Source organism: Sebastes fasciatus, chromosome 2 (assembly GCF_043250625.1).
Source record: "Sebastes fasciatus isolate fSebFas1 chromosome 2, fSebFas1.pri, whole genome shotgun sequence".
Classification (NCBI taxonomy): Eukaryota; Metazoa; Chordata; class Actinopteri; order Perciformes; family Sebastidae; genus Sebastes; species Sebastes fasciatus.
The window spans coordinates 4912185-4928416 of record NC_133796.1 but is presented as its reverse complement, the minus strand read 5'-3'; the positions used below and the strand labels follow the sequence as shown (position 1 = coordinate 4928416).

The window sequence follows — 16232 nt, the reverse complement described above, 5'->3', positions numbered from 1 at the left end:
GGGTTTGACTTGAATGGGTTCCTAATTGGTTGCTTTGCTCAGTTGTTGTGCAGAAACTCTGAACATCAGACTGCCGAACATCAGACATTTCTTATAAAAAAAGATCAGTTTCCTGAGTCCAAGCAGCAACATATAAAGCTCTGTTTTCCCTGAAGGGACATATCAACTCTGTGTGGGTGGAAGCTGAAACAGAAGGCACTGTAAGGATCAATTTTCCAATTTAACAACATCAGTGTGGACAGGGCTTCAGTATCGGGAAGCTGTTTGCTGTTTGGCAAAACGCTCATTAAAAGGAGCTCATGTCTTCCAGGCTAAAAAAAGTTCGGTTAGGGTTGTTTGGCGAGCACACGGCCAGTAAATTAAACTTAGATTGAATGCTGTGACTGAATCTGTCTGTAAAAAATCCACAATTTCTGGAGAGAAATTCTCCGGCTGCTTCTGGTGCATCATTGAACTGAAACCAGCAACAATCAGGCCAGACACACACACACACTCACAGGTACTTGTTGGCAGTAATGGGAGATGGATGATGGATGTGTGCTCAAACAGAAGCTGCTGGCGGTGTTGGCGTGCAGAGAGGGAGGGCGCTCGGCATGGCGGGGATGGAATGGCATCACCTGGCTGGTGATGGAGGCAGAAGCGCAGGATGGGCTGCTGTGGTTGCCGTGGCGCTGTAGTAGAAAGTTTGTCGGTGACGGAATGAGGCCAATCCCTCCTCTAGTGCGTGTATATGGATTAATAATACACCACACAGCTGCATGAAATCCAGCTGTATACAAGGAGAGGAGAAAATAAATACAATTCCTAGGAGTAAAGTGGAAGAGAGCAGTGGTGTGTAATGCTGTCTGTCCATGTGTGCATGTGCCACTTTGCTTTGTCAGCCTGTCACAGTAACTCAGCATGACAAGCCACCAGATCTGTGTGTGTGTGTGTGTGTGTGTGTGTGTGTGTGTGTGTGTGTGTGAGCGTGAGGAGAATTTAATCACTCAGGTGACCCACCTTTTTATTTGCAAAGCTTTTAATTTAAGAATAAAATTCACTGTTCAGTCACACAGAAATAAAAAACGATTTGTTTATGTCAGATGTGCATAAAAATAAAAATTTGAAAGAGTAACTTAAATTTCAGTTTATATACACCGATCAGCAAAACATTACGACCACCTGCCTAATATTGAGTAGGTCCCTCTTTTACCGCCAAAACAGTCCTGGCCCGTCGAGGCGTGGACTCCACTAGACCTCTGAAGGTCTGCTGTGGTATCTGGCACCGAGCCGTCAGTAGCAGATCCTTTAAGTCCTGTATAAGTTACGAGGTGGGGCGGACTTGTTTGTCCAGAACATCCCACAGATGCTCCATCGGATCGAGATCTGGAGAATTTGGAGGCCGAGTCAACACCTCCAACTCGTTGCAATCCACATGATGTAAAAGAAAACGTGATTCATCAGACCAGGCCACCTTCTTCCATCGCTCCGTGGTCCAGTTCTGATGCTCACAACGTGCCCGTTGTAGGCGCTTTTTAGCGGTGGACACGGGTCAGCATGGGCACGCTGACCACACTGTGTGTTCTGACACCTTTCCATCGCAGCCAGCATTAACTTTTTCAGCAGTTTGAGCTCCAGTAGCTCTTCTATTGGATCGGACAACACAGGCCAGCCTTCGCTCCCCACGTGCATCAATGAGCCTCGGGTCTGACCCTGTTGCCGGTACACCGGTTTTCCTTCCTTGGATCACTTTTGGTGACCGGGAACATCCCACAAGAGCTGCAGTTCTGGAGATGCTCTGACCCAGTCGTCTAGCCAGCACCATTTGGCCCTCGTCAAAGTCGCTCACATCCTTACGCTGGCCCATTTTTTCTGCTTCCAACACAAAGTTCAAAATGTTCACTTGCTGTCTAATACTGTATATCCCCCCCACTGCCAGGTGCCATTGTAACAAGATAATCAATGTTATTCACTTCACCTGTCAGTGATCATAACGTAATGTCTGATCGGTGTAGATATATGTCTCCAGGATGTCTAATTCAAATGTGATGCCGGCTTTGTAACAATTGCTTGTCATGGAGATTTTGGTAACACTGCCTGCACAGTAATGTTGGGATCCTTTTTAATTGGTCACGCATTCGTGTTGCTCGAGACTGTTTACAAGCATCCCGTGACCTGAAATGAAATACTGAGATGAAAGTGATTATAAATGCTTCTTTTATTTTGTGGTTCTTGTATTTTATTCATGTTATTCAGGTTGAATTTCATCATAGAGCACGCTGTGGGAGGAGGATTACAAGGAGGTCTCCAGTCCTCTGCATATATGTATAGCACATGCACACAAACTCATGTTCATGTAATTTAAAGCCTCCACAACGGGCGCCTGTTTCGGCTGCAAAGATGTGCGACAACATCCCGCAGCCATGCTAGCGGCTCTGTGAGGCTGTAACGCTCATAGTAGAAATTCTTGTTTAAGCAATTCTAGTGGAGTACTCTACATGTAAAAATGATAGTGGTTGTCATGCCAACATGGTCACAATTAATGTTAACCTGCTGATGTTTAGCAGGTCTGTTTGAAGAGAAACGATGGTTCATTGCAGTTAAGGTTTTACTTTCCTAGCTTGAGCCTTCAGTTTCATCAGTTGTGATAACAATAAACAGTAGTAGGGCTGTCAATATTTAATCACAATTAATTGCATGATTTTCCATAGTTAATTGCAATCAATCGCAATTTGTTTTATCTGTTCAGAATGTACCTTAAAGGGAGATTTATCAAGTATTTAATACTCTTATCAACATGGGAGTGGACAAATATGCTGCTTTATGCAAATGTATGTATATAGTTATTATTGTAAATCAATTAACAACACAAAACAATGACAGATATTGATCCAGAAACCCTCACAGGTACTGCCTTTAGCATAAAACAATATGCTCAAATCATAACATGGCAAACTGCAGCCCAACAGGCAACAACAGCTGTCAGTGTGTCAGTGTGCTGACTTGACTATGACTTGCCCCAAACTGCATGTGATTATCATAAAGTGGGCATGTCTGTAAAGGGGAGACTCGTGGGTAACATAGAACCCATTTACATTCACACATCTGGAGGTCAGAGGTCAAGGGACCCCTTTGAAAATGACCAAAATTTAGCCCAACTTCGCAGCGTTATATTTATTTATTCCTTCCCAACATGGCAACATGACATTGGTTGGTACCAATGGATTCCTTAGGTTTTTCTAGTTTCATATGATATCTGTGTCTTCACTCTAGCCCTAAAACTAGAGCCTCTGAAAGTAAAAAGTGAGACGACCAACCCTGTTCTCCCCTACTGTATATTCAGCCCTACAGTATATCTCTTTGTGAGTGTTTATTTGTGATGTGTGTACAGGAGGTGGGCTGTGATCGCCAGCTGGCCAGTGGTGCCAGGGAGGATAACTGCGGCGTCTGCGGTGGCGACGGCTCCACATGCCGGCTGGTGCGAGGACAGGCCCTACCCCACCTTACACCAGAACAATGTAGGTGTCCAACATGCATGCATGTCTTCATTCACTCTGGTTCCACTTTCGAAGTCTCATGTTCACCAAGTTAATCCTTCATACTTCACACAGTGGACTTTAAATCTGCCCTCCTCCGAAAGTTACTAAGTCCGTCACCTTCCAGCCCTCCGCAAATAGCTCGGCCCATGAGCTTTCTAGGTCATTTAAGAGAATTCACCCTCAGCTCAGGCCTAATATATCTCTGCCGGTTTCATAACTGTAGACAAAACAAGTACTGTATATCTCTGCCCAGCCGTCCTTCCGGTCTGGCTCTATGGGAGGTAACAAAGCTGGATCTGTCCACAGGCCTCCAGGAGCCATCTCAGCTTTGGCCTGCTCTTCTCTCATGGCCTACGCCATTTATTTATCAAGGCTGAACGTTTAAAATGTAGGGCTGGGACGATACACCGATCTCCCGATTCGACACTATCATGATACTAGGGTGCCGATTCGATATGTATCGCGATATTACGATTTATTGCAATTTTTGTTAACGTTTTCAGCTCCATCGGGGCCGTTTAAATGCATTGAACATAAATGTCAGTATATGGTAGCTCTACAGTTGTAGCGTCGGCCCATTTGACCACGGAGATGAGAGCGATGGCCGGCTTGACCGCAACATTACCGTGACACGATAACCTGTTAGCATGCAGCTTTAGTCGTGATGTCTAGCTCTGCTTGTCCTGTCAATGTGTGAAACCCAAAGTGTTTCCATCCTTTACTGGATGTGTAGTGTTTACCACGCTGGATTTAAAATGTGAGAGTGCAGGTCGTATCCACGCTGACCCTCCAACGTTTTATACTTTGTTCTTTTGGCAGAAGAAAAGTCTGACATATGTCCAAAAGAAATTCCAAAAAATGTTCTAAAAATGTCCTAAAGATGTCCAAAACAATGTCTGAAAATGTCAGAAAAAAAATGTTTGAAGATATGTCTGAAAAAGGCTGAAGAAAGGACGACATATATTCAAAATAAATTCCGAAAAATTTCTCTAAAAATGTCTGAAAAAATGTCTGAAAAGATGTAGGAAAGTAGGCCGAAGAAAGGCAGAAAAGAAAGTCTGACATATGTCCGGAAAAACTTTGATAAATTGTCTGAAAAATGTCCAAAAATAAGTCTGAAAAAAAGTCTGAAAAATGTAAAAAAAATAAAAAAATAAAATAAAAAAAGCCCACAAAAAAGCAGAAAAATGTCTGAAACATACATCCGAAAAAGAAAGTGAGTTTCGGCTCACTGTGGTTTGTTTTGGTTGACGGATACGGAACGTATATGACGTCACGTTACTCAGACTACAATAATAAAAGCGGTAACTTCCTTTTACCTCCACAGAGACTCAAGTGAAGCAAATATATTGATTCTGGCATTAAAAAAATCTATTTCAAGATCGTAAAACAAAAGTCGTGATACCTAGGTGAATTGATTTTTTTTCCCACCCGTATTAAAACGCCACCTGGCCGCAGCATCCTGCCCACTACCAGATGGAGCTACACCATTCACGTATCAATGACTTTTTCTTTTTCTGCACAGGTTTTCATAAATTTTAACACCCAATTATTTTGGCTTGCAGTTGCTTAGATCTAAAAACAAAACACCGTGCCTAACGAGAAGAGCCAAGCAGGAAATGTGTTGAGTTTTAATCAGTTTCCATCTTAGTTTTAGAACAACGAAATTGGCTCAGCACTGATCATTCAGTCTGTCATGAGAGATTAGAGGAAAACAATGCTGAGTAGATCAGTATTCATCGCTTGCTGCAGTTTTCTTGAATACTGCTCAATAAACCAACCAATGAATCCACAAATACTTAATGTTCATTTCTCAGCGTTTTTGTAAACTCTTCATGTTAAAAGCAAAGACACTTAATTCACAGATGCATATCTCTCTCTCTCTATATAAATTGAGTAGAAGATTTGTTTACTACACACACTCTGCTTGCCTGATAGATGCGGAGGCTCCAACAGCACAAATAACAGCTTTACAATATTGGAAATATGAAAATGCAATTTCCACTGGGGCGGAAGTTTGTTTAAATGTTCCCAGGACTGCTCGGCATTTCCCCAAGTTTCAACAGGTTAATGAAGTACACACTGGCAGCAAATCTATATGTGCATAGCAGAGTTATTGGCTCTCGAGCTGGAGTATTATATCAAATGTTTCAAATTAAGTTGTTTTGGCATGCCTCGGGGAGTGGAAATGAATATGGCTGGTATTAGAAATCACAGCCAGAGACCATGTAAATATTTCTCTGGGTTTTTAATATGTGGGGGATATTTAGAGAACAGCAGGGTTGAGTTAGTGCCGTTCTACAAAAGCATAAGAGATGCAATACCAATGGAATAAAACCCTCAAGAAAGGTGTTTCCTTTATTTTGTCCATCAAATGTACACAGGAGTGAGAATGCAAAATATTGAAGACCACATTTTCTATGGTTTTAAATGTTTGGAATCTCATAATATCAATATTTTATTTATCAATATTTGCCGCTCTGTACCCCTTTCATACGAAATAATGGTGTAGTCAGTAGGACCACAAATACAGATATCAAACCAATCATAAAAATTCATAATTTTAGTATTAAAAAATTAAAAAAGTTATTTTCTTTTTCTTTTTCTTTCTGAAAAAACAACTGTACAAAAATAAAAAAAATAAGTAAATGCACACAAATGAACAAATAAAATAAAATAGTCATAGTTAAAATAAATAAATAAAATAAAAATAATAATAAAAAATAAATAAACATAAATTAATTAATTAATAAATAATTATAAATTGTTAGGGGTCTGCATAAACATGCATAAAACAAGCACAAGAGTTAAGCCGAAGAATTGGTCCTTCCAGTGCTTCGTTTGTAATATTCCTGGTCAAATATATACACGCATATACTGTATTAAAAAAAGTTTTTTAAATTTAATCAATACTGTTTTCAAGAGGGAGTGCTTTATCTATATATAATTGCTAAAACTGCGCCTCAGCACTGCACTAGCTTTTTTCCACAGCTTCATCAGGCCTTCATTAGGACTTCATTTGCTGATGAAGGCTCAATACCCAGCCCAACTAAGGATCTTTAATATTGTGTTAATCATCCCACCCCTAATAGCACATTCACCAGTCAGCACCACGGCCAATGTCCCCTAATGGCCGGCACAAGGCTGCCTTTGTAGCACTCGAGTAATGTGGATAGACCGGGGCTCTAAATAGTGGAAAGAGTTGCCGTATAGCTGTCGGAGAGCTCTGGTCCACAGCATCGGGTTTGTCTGTGACTGCCAGTTGCACTTAAGTCATCTTTCCTCATCCAAGAATCCTCCTCCCTTGCTCCAAAGCCCAAATAACGTCCTCAAGAGCGAGACAATGACGACATGCTGGAACTTTTTTGTAGCAGTGGGCAGTTGTGTGCGTTTTCACAGCACTGTGTCTGGACCTTTAGAGACCTTGTAGATCTAGGAGGAGGAATTCAATCCAAGCAACCGACTCTGGCTTTAATAATAATAATAAAAAAAAGAGCTGTCCAGTAAGTCACAGGTGTGATGTGATGACATGTTACTTCCTGCCAGGTCCTTTAGAGGTTCTGGCAGAGGAAGAGTCACTTGACAATAATCAGCTGGGCTGTTGGGCTGCTATACCGGCTGCATGAAGCTTTTGAGGTGAAGGCCTAAAGTTACAGGTGGCATCGTCCACTGACTCCCAAACTGGGACATACATACAGTAGGGGGTATGCAAAGAAAGAAAGTGATTTACATTTTCAAAGTCAAATAGTCTGATTACTACGACGGAGGGAAAAAAAATCTGAGATTTCGAGAATAAAGTCATAACTTTACGAGAAAGAAAGGTAATTTCCTCCTCCACAAAAGAGTCAGTTTCCCCATCAGGTCCCTGTGGCTCTTTCTTCGGAATAAACGCAGTTTCTTGCACAATCTTTTCAAGGTCCTGGTACTGATGATGATAATGTGGTGCTGATGTGCCAAAAGATGAAGTAATTTGTGATTTGTGAAACCAAAACTAAAGTATAACTTCACAAGATGCTCCACGTTCCTCATTTTCACACAGGCTGCTCTATTTCCCTCTAAAATAACAAGTAAGATTACTACTTTATAATATTAGGACTTTATTCTCATAATACTACGACTTTTTTTATCTCAAATTTATGACTTTATTCTCATAATATTATGAATTTATTCTCATAATATTAAGATTTTTTTCTCGTAAACTTCTGACTTTATTCTCGTAATATTACGACTTTTTTTATCTCAAATTTATGACTTTATTCTCATAATATTATGAATTTATTCTCATAATATTAAGATTTTTTTCTCGTAAACTTCTGACTTTATTCTCGTAATATTACGACTTTTTTTTTTCGTAAACCTATAACTTTATTCTCGAAATCTCAGATTTATTTTTTTCCCTCAATGTGGCCCTAATACTCCGTCGTAGATTACATTTTCAAACTGACCTATAAATAGACGAGCAACCTTAAATAATCTGAATAGCCCCGTCGAATTGCTGAAGATACACTCTATAACTCCACTCCCTGATACACTGTGTAGAGAAGCAGACGCTCAAAATGGACAAATGGTTAAAAGAGTTAATCCCCCATCGAGAGACGTGGACGTCAGAAAACAACTTTTTATCAAAAGTTCTAGTTTCTAAAGGCTTAAAAATCTGAAATTACAGTTCAAGACTTCTCTGTGGAGCCTTGGTTTAGACAGCAAGGATTCATCTTAGCTTTACTTTATAATATAACTGAACAGCCTGGAATTGAAATGCACTGCACCACTGAAATAATAAAGGCTGTAGTAGAACTAGTTTCATGAAACCGTGATGTGGAACAATGAGTGTTGTGTTGGGTTGCTCTGGACCACATCAGCACGGCTCTTTAATGAGCCTCTCAAAGCAGAAAGCAGTTGGATATGTTTCCCATGGCTGCAGACTCACATGTTAAAGTAAAAAAGTTGTGTTGAATATCCTATGAGAAGTACCCGAAATCTCCAACTCCAGAAAACAGTGACTATGACACCCTGGTGCGATAATAATGCGTTAATGCAAATTTGTTTTAAGGCCATTCATTTCTTTAACGCATTAATGCAACTTGAGATTTGTGGTTGTAGCGGGCTCAGTTTTAAAGCTAGAGTGAAGATACTGGTATCATATGAAACTAGATAACCTAAACAATCCATCGGTGCCATTCATGTCATACTAGCTTGTTGCAAAGGAGGCTAAATAACGCTCCACACTTACAGTCAATTTTAGCAAGGAAAAACTGGCATGGCCATTTTCAAAGGGGTCCCTTGACCTCTGACCTCCAGATCAGTGAATGAAAATGGGTTCTATGGGTACCCACGAGTCTCCCCTTTACAGACATGCCCACTTTATGATAATCACATGCAGTTTGGGGCAAGTCATAGTCAAATCAGCACACTGACACACTGACAGCTGTTGTTGCCTGTTGGGCTGCAGTTTGCCATGTTATGATTTGAGCATATTGTTTTATGCTAAATGCAGTACCTGTGAGGGTTTCTGGACAATATCTGTCATTGTTTTGTGTTGTTAATCGATTTCCAATAATAAATATATACATACATTTGCATAAAGCAGCATATTTACCCACTCCCATTTTGATAAGAGTATTAAATACTTAGCAAATCTCTCTTTAAGGTACATTTTAAACAGTTTAAACAGTTTAAACAGTTACATATTTTGATCGATTCATAATAATGTTGCTACAAAGAGCTTCTTTTCTTCATAAAAAACTATAGTATGTGTCAGTATCTTTAGAATTATACCACAATACTGGAGTTTGTTTTACTTTGTATACTGTGAATATATACTGTATGTTTTTGAGACTGTGAAATGGCCTGAAGTGTGCACTCATTTCATCAGAGGCCAATGGGGAAACTGTAAACCTGTGGTTATCTTTAAACATGTTTCCTCTACCTCTCATGTCCTCGCTACCTTGCCTTCGGCTTTTAATGTCCCAAAAGAGGAGAGCCGATACAGTAAACCAACACAACAATTTAGGCTTACATTGGGTTTATGAGTTTATTTACCATCACAGACAGAGTTTCACCTTTCTTCCTCCACATCCATTATTCATGATTCAACTCTATATATATATCAGTCATTATATTTGGAATATGAATTGTCTGCGGTATCCCCTGCAGACTCGTGTAAAATGAGCTCATAACTGTTTATCTGTGTTTCATTTCCCTTATTTATTTTGAATGTCTTTTTTTTAATGTCTGGCTTTGCATTTAATCTCCATTAAAGTACAGGAAAAAAGAAATGCAAATGGCTGCAGCTAACTTCATTCCATTGAGCCTATAAATTCAGGACATTGCAGATGCAGTTTCCAAGCATAATTACGTTAGGGGGCAAAGCCCTGTGGCTGGCAGCCAGAGCAGCTTAATTGTTTGAGCTCAGCGCTCATTTGTTGCCAGAAGGAAAAGTAACTCTCATAAAATGTGGAAAATAGAATTAACACTCCATTTGTCTATAAAGGTCTCGCCTCGTTACTACACCTCCTCGCTCAGCCACAGAGGGAGAAACACTCCGAGTGTGAAAAGTCGGGAAGTATTTTTGCAGTCTGGAAAACAGAAATCCTTCCACAGCAGTAAATACTTTCAATAGCTGAGCTCTGTGCTGTTTGTGTACGCTGTGAGCGTGACCTTACAAGAGTCTCATGATTGACCAGTTAGACGTTTAACGGCGCACATGTGGATGTTATTTAGGTCTGCGGAGCTGATCGGTGCTGCTGTGCAGCTGTAAAGCAGGCAGATTTAGGGATGGCGGTGGCTGCAGTGTGGTGGTCTCCTTCAGCTGATGCTGTCAAAACAGTGACAGGCCTCAACAACAAGCAATGAGATCAGTGAAGGAGATTTATTCTTTTATTTATGGGACTTAAATACAAGTTAAGGCTGGCCCACACTAAAAGATTTTTCAAATCTTAACAGATGTTGAAAACATAAGAGAGCCCACACATAACGACATGTTGTGTTCAATTTAACAGTTTTGTTCCTATAGTGTGTGGAGAGCAACGATTTGGCCAAAACAGCAACCACACACTAACAGATTCATTCATAAACAACAAGAGTCCCCACAAACTCCCAAAAAAACGTAAATCTCACAAAATCTCTCCCAATGAAACGTGTCTTTAATGTGAACAAACATGGCGGATGACGGGCAGGAAGAATTAGTTAGTTTTTACTTTATACTGAAAATTCACGAAGGATGGCTGGATGAAATCATGGAGGTACGCTAAATAAACACTTGTGTTGTTGCCACAAATCAACAAGTTGGTCCTCCATTTCTGAGCTCCATCTTACAACTACTGCTTCATGTTTTAGCCGCGGCCGCCATGACGGCGGTGGTTGTCCTTCCGTCTTCAGTCAGCTTCTTTGTCAATTGGCTATCGTTCTGCGTCATCATCTGTCCTCGGGGTTCCCGTCACACAACAGTATATCCCATCGTAAATATTGAACATGTTTAATATTTACGATTTAAAATCGGTGCGTCCAGGATGGACTTCCGAGCCGATCGGAGGATGTAAAAAACACTCTTAACATCCCTCACACCACAGGAACATCTGGAGAGATAAACCTTAGATCCATCAAAAAATCAGGGCTTTGCTGACGATTTCCAGGAGTGGGGAATCGGGCCCAAAATTGGCTCGATTCTTGTCTAGTGTTTGCCCCGCATCTCTCTCTCTCATACAGAAATGAAAGCACCTGAAAACTGCAATTTACCACTTTTTTTTTTTTTCAAATGAAAGCAACAGTAATTAATTTTGATTTTCACTTTGAACAAAAGCATAACAAGCTGAAAACTAGGTACTTTTTCAAGCTTGAACAAATGGGAACAAACATAATAAATTTGCAACACTGACACACTGACATGTTTTCACCCCAGTGATCAGTGGTTTTGTTTATAACTGTGGTCTTGAAGAATATTAGCCATTGTTGTAATTAGTCTGGTGGTCATTTTAATAGTTCTAAAACTTCCAGATGTATTAAGTCCTTAGAGGGAATGTTGAAATATCCGCTATTAAAGACTGAGTCAGCGAGGTGAACTCCCACTACTGTCAACACACCCAGCTGGACGTTTGGTGTGGTTTCTCTCTTTAAGCTATATGATTAGTCAAAGGCAAAATACTTCCCTCCTCGGTTCCCGCTACAGTCATTAAATGCCTTATAAAAACGTTTTCACATGTTTTAGAAGACTAGTAGAATTTCTAAAATTGTCACGGTTTCCCTCTTGGCTCAAAGCACAAGCATCAAATCCACACTTGGGAGGTTTTCCATTGTCTTATACTGTCAGTGATGGTCCTCACAAATACAGATATTCATGAGCACACACGCCGTCGGAAAAAAACCCCACCTCACACTGTATTCTTTGATGTTTTGACTCCCGTTTTCACATTAAAATTGTCAAAATTGTCTTTTAACAGTCAATTCTCAAAGGCTTACATTATGCATAATGCATTAAAATGACATGCTTTGGTTCCTGTGTATCTTCAGTTCTTTTATCTCCCCCCCAAAAGTCACTTGTCTTTTAATTTTTTTTCCTTTTTCTCACAATCATATCTCGCTTAGTTCATTGCACTAACAAGATTCAAGGTCACAATAAACTAGACTGCATCACTCACTTGATGTTTGTTAAATTGTCAGTTATGATACCGTCGCGAGGGACATCAATCGGCCGGCTATAAGACGTAAATAGGAACAAATCCGAATGCTAATGTAGCGATGGGGATTTCAGGCTTTGATTGGACATGTAATTATTTTTGAGAAACTGCAGCTATGATGGCTTCTGTGGGTTTGGAAGGGTTATAGATTAATGCACTGCGAGAAAGTGATCACCATAATTTGTTACAGCAGCAAAACAGGATTTGTGAATTAGTGACTTCCTTTTTGCTGAGGTTATTGCCTTGATGGATAGCAAAGTGTGTTTGCATAGACACAGAAATATACACAGATATTGAGTATGTTCATTGGTTTGATGTGATGGAAATTTGGGGGTTTCAGGGTGCTACTAGATTATACAACAACATCTGGGAATGTATCTTTAAGGGGGCTCCATGTAAGAATCAGAAATTGCTTGTTAACAGTGACACTTGTGGACGTCATCAGCGTCCTCTTGCTCGCACGAGCATTGGTCAAAACAGTGATGCGACACACACGAGATTGAACGTGATGGACAGGCATCATGTTGATTAACGTTAGCAACATTAGCAGCTAAAACCACAATATCATAATATATTTCACATGCTTAGCTTTAATGTTAGCTTATCAAACAAAGGTCCCTCCATGAATCGAAGGCCCGGCCGATGTTGATCCTAATTTCACCCCTGACATCGGTCACATTCCTGTTTTGCAAGACGGGCTTCTTTCGTGGAGTTTGTGTTGGAGTCTGAGTTGTGGTGGGGGCTGGTCGTTCGTTGGCATTAGCGGACTCTATTTGTAACAAAACGTTAGCTATGGCTAAGGCACTCGCGAGCGCACATAACGTCACATCCGCAAAAATGGGGTTCACATTAAAAGCAGTCCACAGGCTGATAGAGGAAACCCAGAGAGTCGTGGAAGGTCTCGTTTTTTAGGTTAGTTTACAACCTGTTCACACATTGGCAAAACAAAAAAAATTAAAAACATGTAAAAACGTACATACAGTCCCTTTAAGTGAAAAAAATGTGTGTTAAATAAAAATTCTAAAGCTAACATTAATGCGACTTGGGGAGCAGTGAAAAAAGCTGAAAACAAATCTTTGTTAACACATTGAATTAGCAAATGTGTTAGCAGTTTCCTATTACACATCCAATAGTTATATATTATTATAACCTTTGTTTAAACAGGGAAGGCAGTGGAGAGCAAGCTCTTAAGGATGCCCTGATTACAGGACATATAAAACAATAGAAGCACACAGAAGTTATACCACAAACAGGCCGAGGACATCAACAAAAAACAGGCCAAACTTTTATATCACATATACTATTTCCTCCTAAATAGTGCCCGTGTCCAGTCCACCATACAAACACCTATCCAGACAGAGAATGTCTAAGGGGCTAACGTTAACTACCACTGAAATCAAGGTCCATCCGAATATTTTTTCCCTCGCACAAATGCAAATTTTTCCGATGAAAATCCATGCTTGGTGTGAAACGCCTTTTAATGGTCAAAGGTCAACTCAATTCAACTGGACGGACGAGCACTGTTCTTCCAAAGTTGCACAAATTCCCTCTTTTGGTGTTTTGATGGTGAAGGTGGAGAATGCTCTCAAACACTGAAGGTGTTCAATCCTCCACTCAGCTGTGCAGGTTTTTTATCCTTTTAATTTGCTCTGTATATTACATTGTGCTTTATGTTGAAATTAAACTTTTCCAACCTTGTGTCTGCCTTGCAGCCATGAAGACGGTGCTGGAGATGCCGTTAGGGAGCCGCTTTCTCAGACTCAACACCAAAGGACCTGATATGATAGGTGAGTGACGACAAGTTCAGTCCATACTCTGAGTACTTAAAGGAACAGTGTTCAGCATTTAGGGGGGAACTATTGGCAGAAATGGCATAGAATAATAATACGTTAATTGTTGTTTTCTTTAGTGTATAATCACCTGAAATAAGAATCATTGTGTTTTCATTACCTTAGGACCTTTTAAAAGAAAAATAATTTCAAAGGATATGTTTATTCCCCTTAGTATGTTTTTCATAAGTCAGTGTGAAACATTTTTTATTGGTCCGTACCAAATGAAACAAACAACAGGTGTGAATGTGACCATAGCGTATTGAGGAATGGTAGTTACATTATTATATTCCTTTAGGATTGGAATATGGAGCAAGAAAGAATTTTCCCTAAAACCTTCCATCTGCTGGATATGCAATAAATAAAAACGTCCTACATAGCCTGAACCCTGTGATTTACATCCTCAGAGCATTTTTGTTTGAGTTTTTGTTTGTGTCATTTGGGTTTTCCTGGCCTATTTTACTGTCAGTTGAAAGGACTGCAAGAGCCCACAATGAACACAGATAAACCCGACACAAGTCTCACCCTGCTAATATACTCAAGTTCCAACAGAGCAACACCCCCAAAGAGCCACAGGATTTACTGGATGTGTGCTTTGTCAGATGTTTGGGAATCAAGGAGTGACCTGAGAATTACTTTAGCAGATCGTTCGTAGACTAGCGGGAGATGAGTGTTGCGGCTGGAGAGAGAAGCTGAAGGGAGAGAGCCGCCACAGTAAAAGAGAGGAAATCAAACACACATTTACAGCTCGGTTAACCTCGCTCCCAAGTTCATGAACTACATATTATCAGAAGTCGAATTATATTTTCACTCATGGTAACACCGGGTCAAAGAACGTTTATTGCTAAGAAGTGAAGGTCAACTGTTTGTTCCATTGCAACTAAGGATGCACTGATACCACTTTTTCAGACCGAGTACGAATACAAGTACTTACATTTGGGTACTCACCGATACCGAGTACCGATACGAGTACTTTTCTGTGCCGAAAGACCCTCGTTAACAGCCAGCTGGAGGGTGTGAGCGACACACGGCAGGCTGGGGAGTCCTGCATGCGAGGCGGTGCGCCGCGACCGGCTCTAGGTCGGCTTGGAAAGTCTCGGGGCGAAGGTGGCTCGCGGCCGTAGCTTTACAACGCTCCCCGCCCGGACCTCGCCGCGGACTAACGGGGCTCCCTGCTCCCGGTGCGACTGTCAACCGGGATGGACTGTCCTCAGTGCCCCAACCGCATCTTGGCCCACGTAAAAGGTGCCAGAGGTCTGCGGCGAAGAGCAAGCCAAAGATGTGGCCTATACCCACTTTTATTCTGTATGGTAGATTACTTTTTTTCCATCCTATTCTTTGCATTTTTTCGCAGTCTGCATCCTCATCTTGACTTATTGATTTTTGACTTGAGTTGTGCTCTTGCAGAATTGTATTATCTGGTTTGCTCTACCTTGTCTGATGGTATCTCCCTCCCTAAGTAATGCTGTTTTTTTGCACTAACCGTCGGGGAAGTTTAATCCCACTGCCCTCCAGGTCTCAAGTTAGAAGTTATTCTTTATTTCTGTATTAGGTAGGAGAGGTGTGCTCATCATGTTTCGTGCATTTTTTGGGCATCTTCATGAAGGTAATATGTGAATACTAAGTTAAAACATGAGGTTAAAGGGGCTCTATGTGAGAATCAGAAATCGACAACAGTTGCTCGCGCTTTTGCTCGCACTAGCATCGGTCAAAACAGAAAGGCGACCCACACGAGACTGAACCCACGACATCACTATATATTTCACATGCTTTGCACAATTTTGCCGTTTTGACTCCCAAAACCAAACGAAGGTTCCTCCGTGAAGCAAAGACATGGGCTGATTTTGATCCTAGTTTCCCCCCTCCGACGTCGTCCACATTCCTGTTTTGCAAGACGGGCTTCACGAGATATAACTTTGTATTTTGTGCTTCCGTGGAGTTTGTGTTGGAGTCTGAGTTGTGGTGGCGGCTGGTCGTTTGTTGGCGTAAGCGGACTCCATTTCTAACCGAACGTTCGCTATGGTTGCACACCGTTAGCCCTGTAGCGGAGCTGAAGAGAGTAAAGGCAGTCGCGAGTGTGCATGACATCACATTCGTTGGATTTTCCCGGAAAAACAGAAAGCCTGAAAGTCGTGGAAGGTCTCATTTTTTAGGTTAGGTTACAACCGATTAAAAAACTTTTTGTATGTGTAAAAACCTACATACCATCCCTT

General features: G+C 40.8%; 1 protein-coding gene and 1 long non-coding RNA gene across 2 annotated transcripts in view; one reads left to right on the top strand and one right to left on the bottom strand.

Moving 5' to 3' along the window:
- LOC141783034 (uncharacterized) overlaps positions 1-16232 on the bottom strand; it is a 589922-nt gene that overhangs the window by 326539 nt on the left and 247151 nt on the right. The gene's annotated exons all lie outside the window — the stretch shown is intronic.
- Positions 1-16232, top strand: part of LOC141782833 (ADAMTS-like protein 3) — a 133983-nt gene that overhangs the window by 106478 nt on the left and 11273 nt on the right. Inside the window, exons 7-8 of the mRNA XM_074659609.1 lie at positions 3371-3497; positions 13903-13977. Of these exons, the coding sequence (XP_074515710.1) occupies positions 3371-3497; positions 13903-13977 (202 nt within the window). The remainder of the gene's footprint in view (positions 1-3370; positions 3498-13902; positions 13978-16232) is intronic.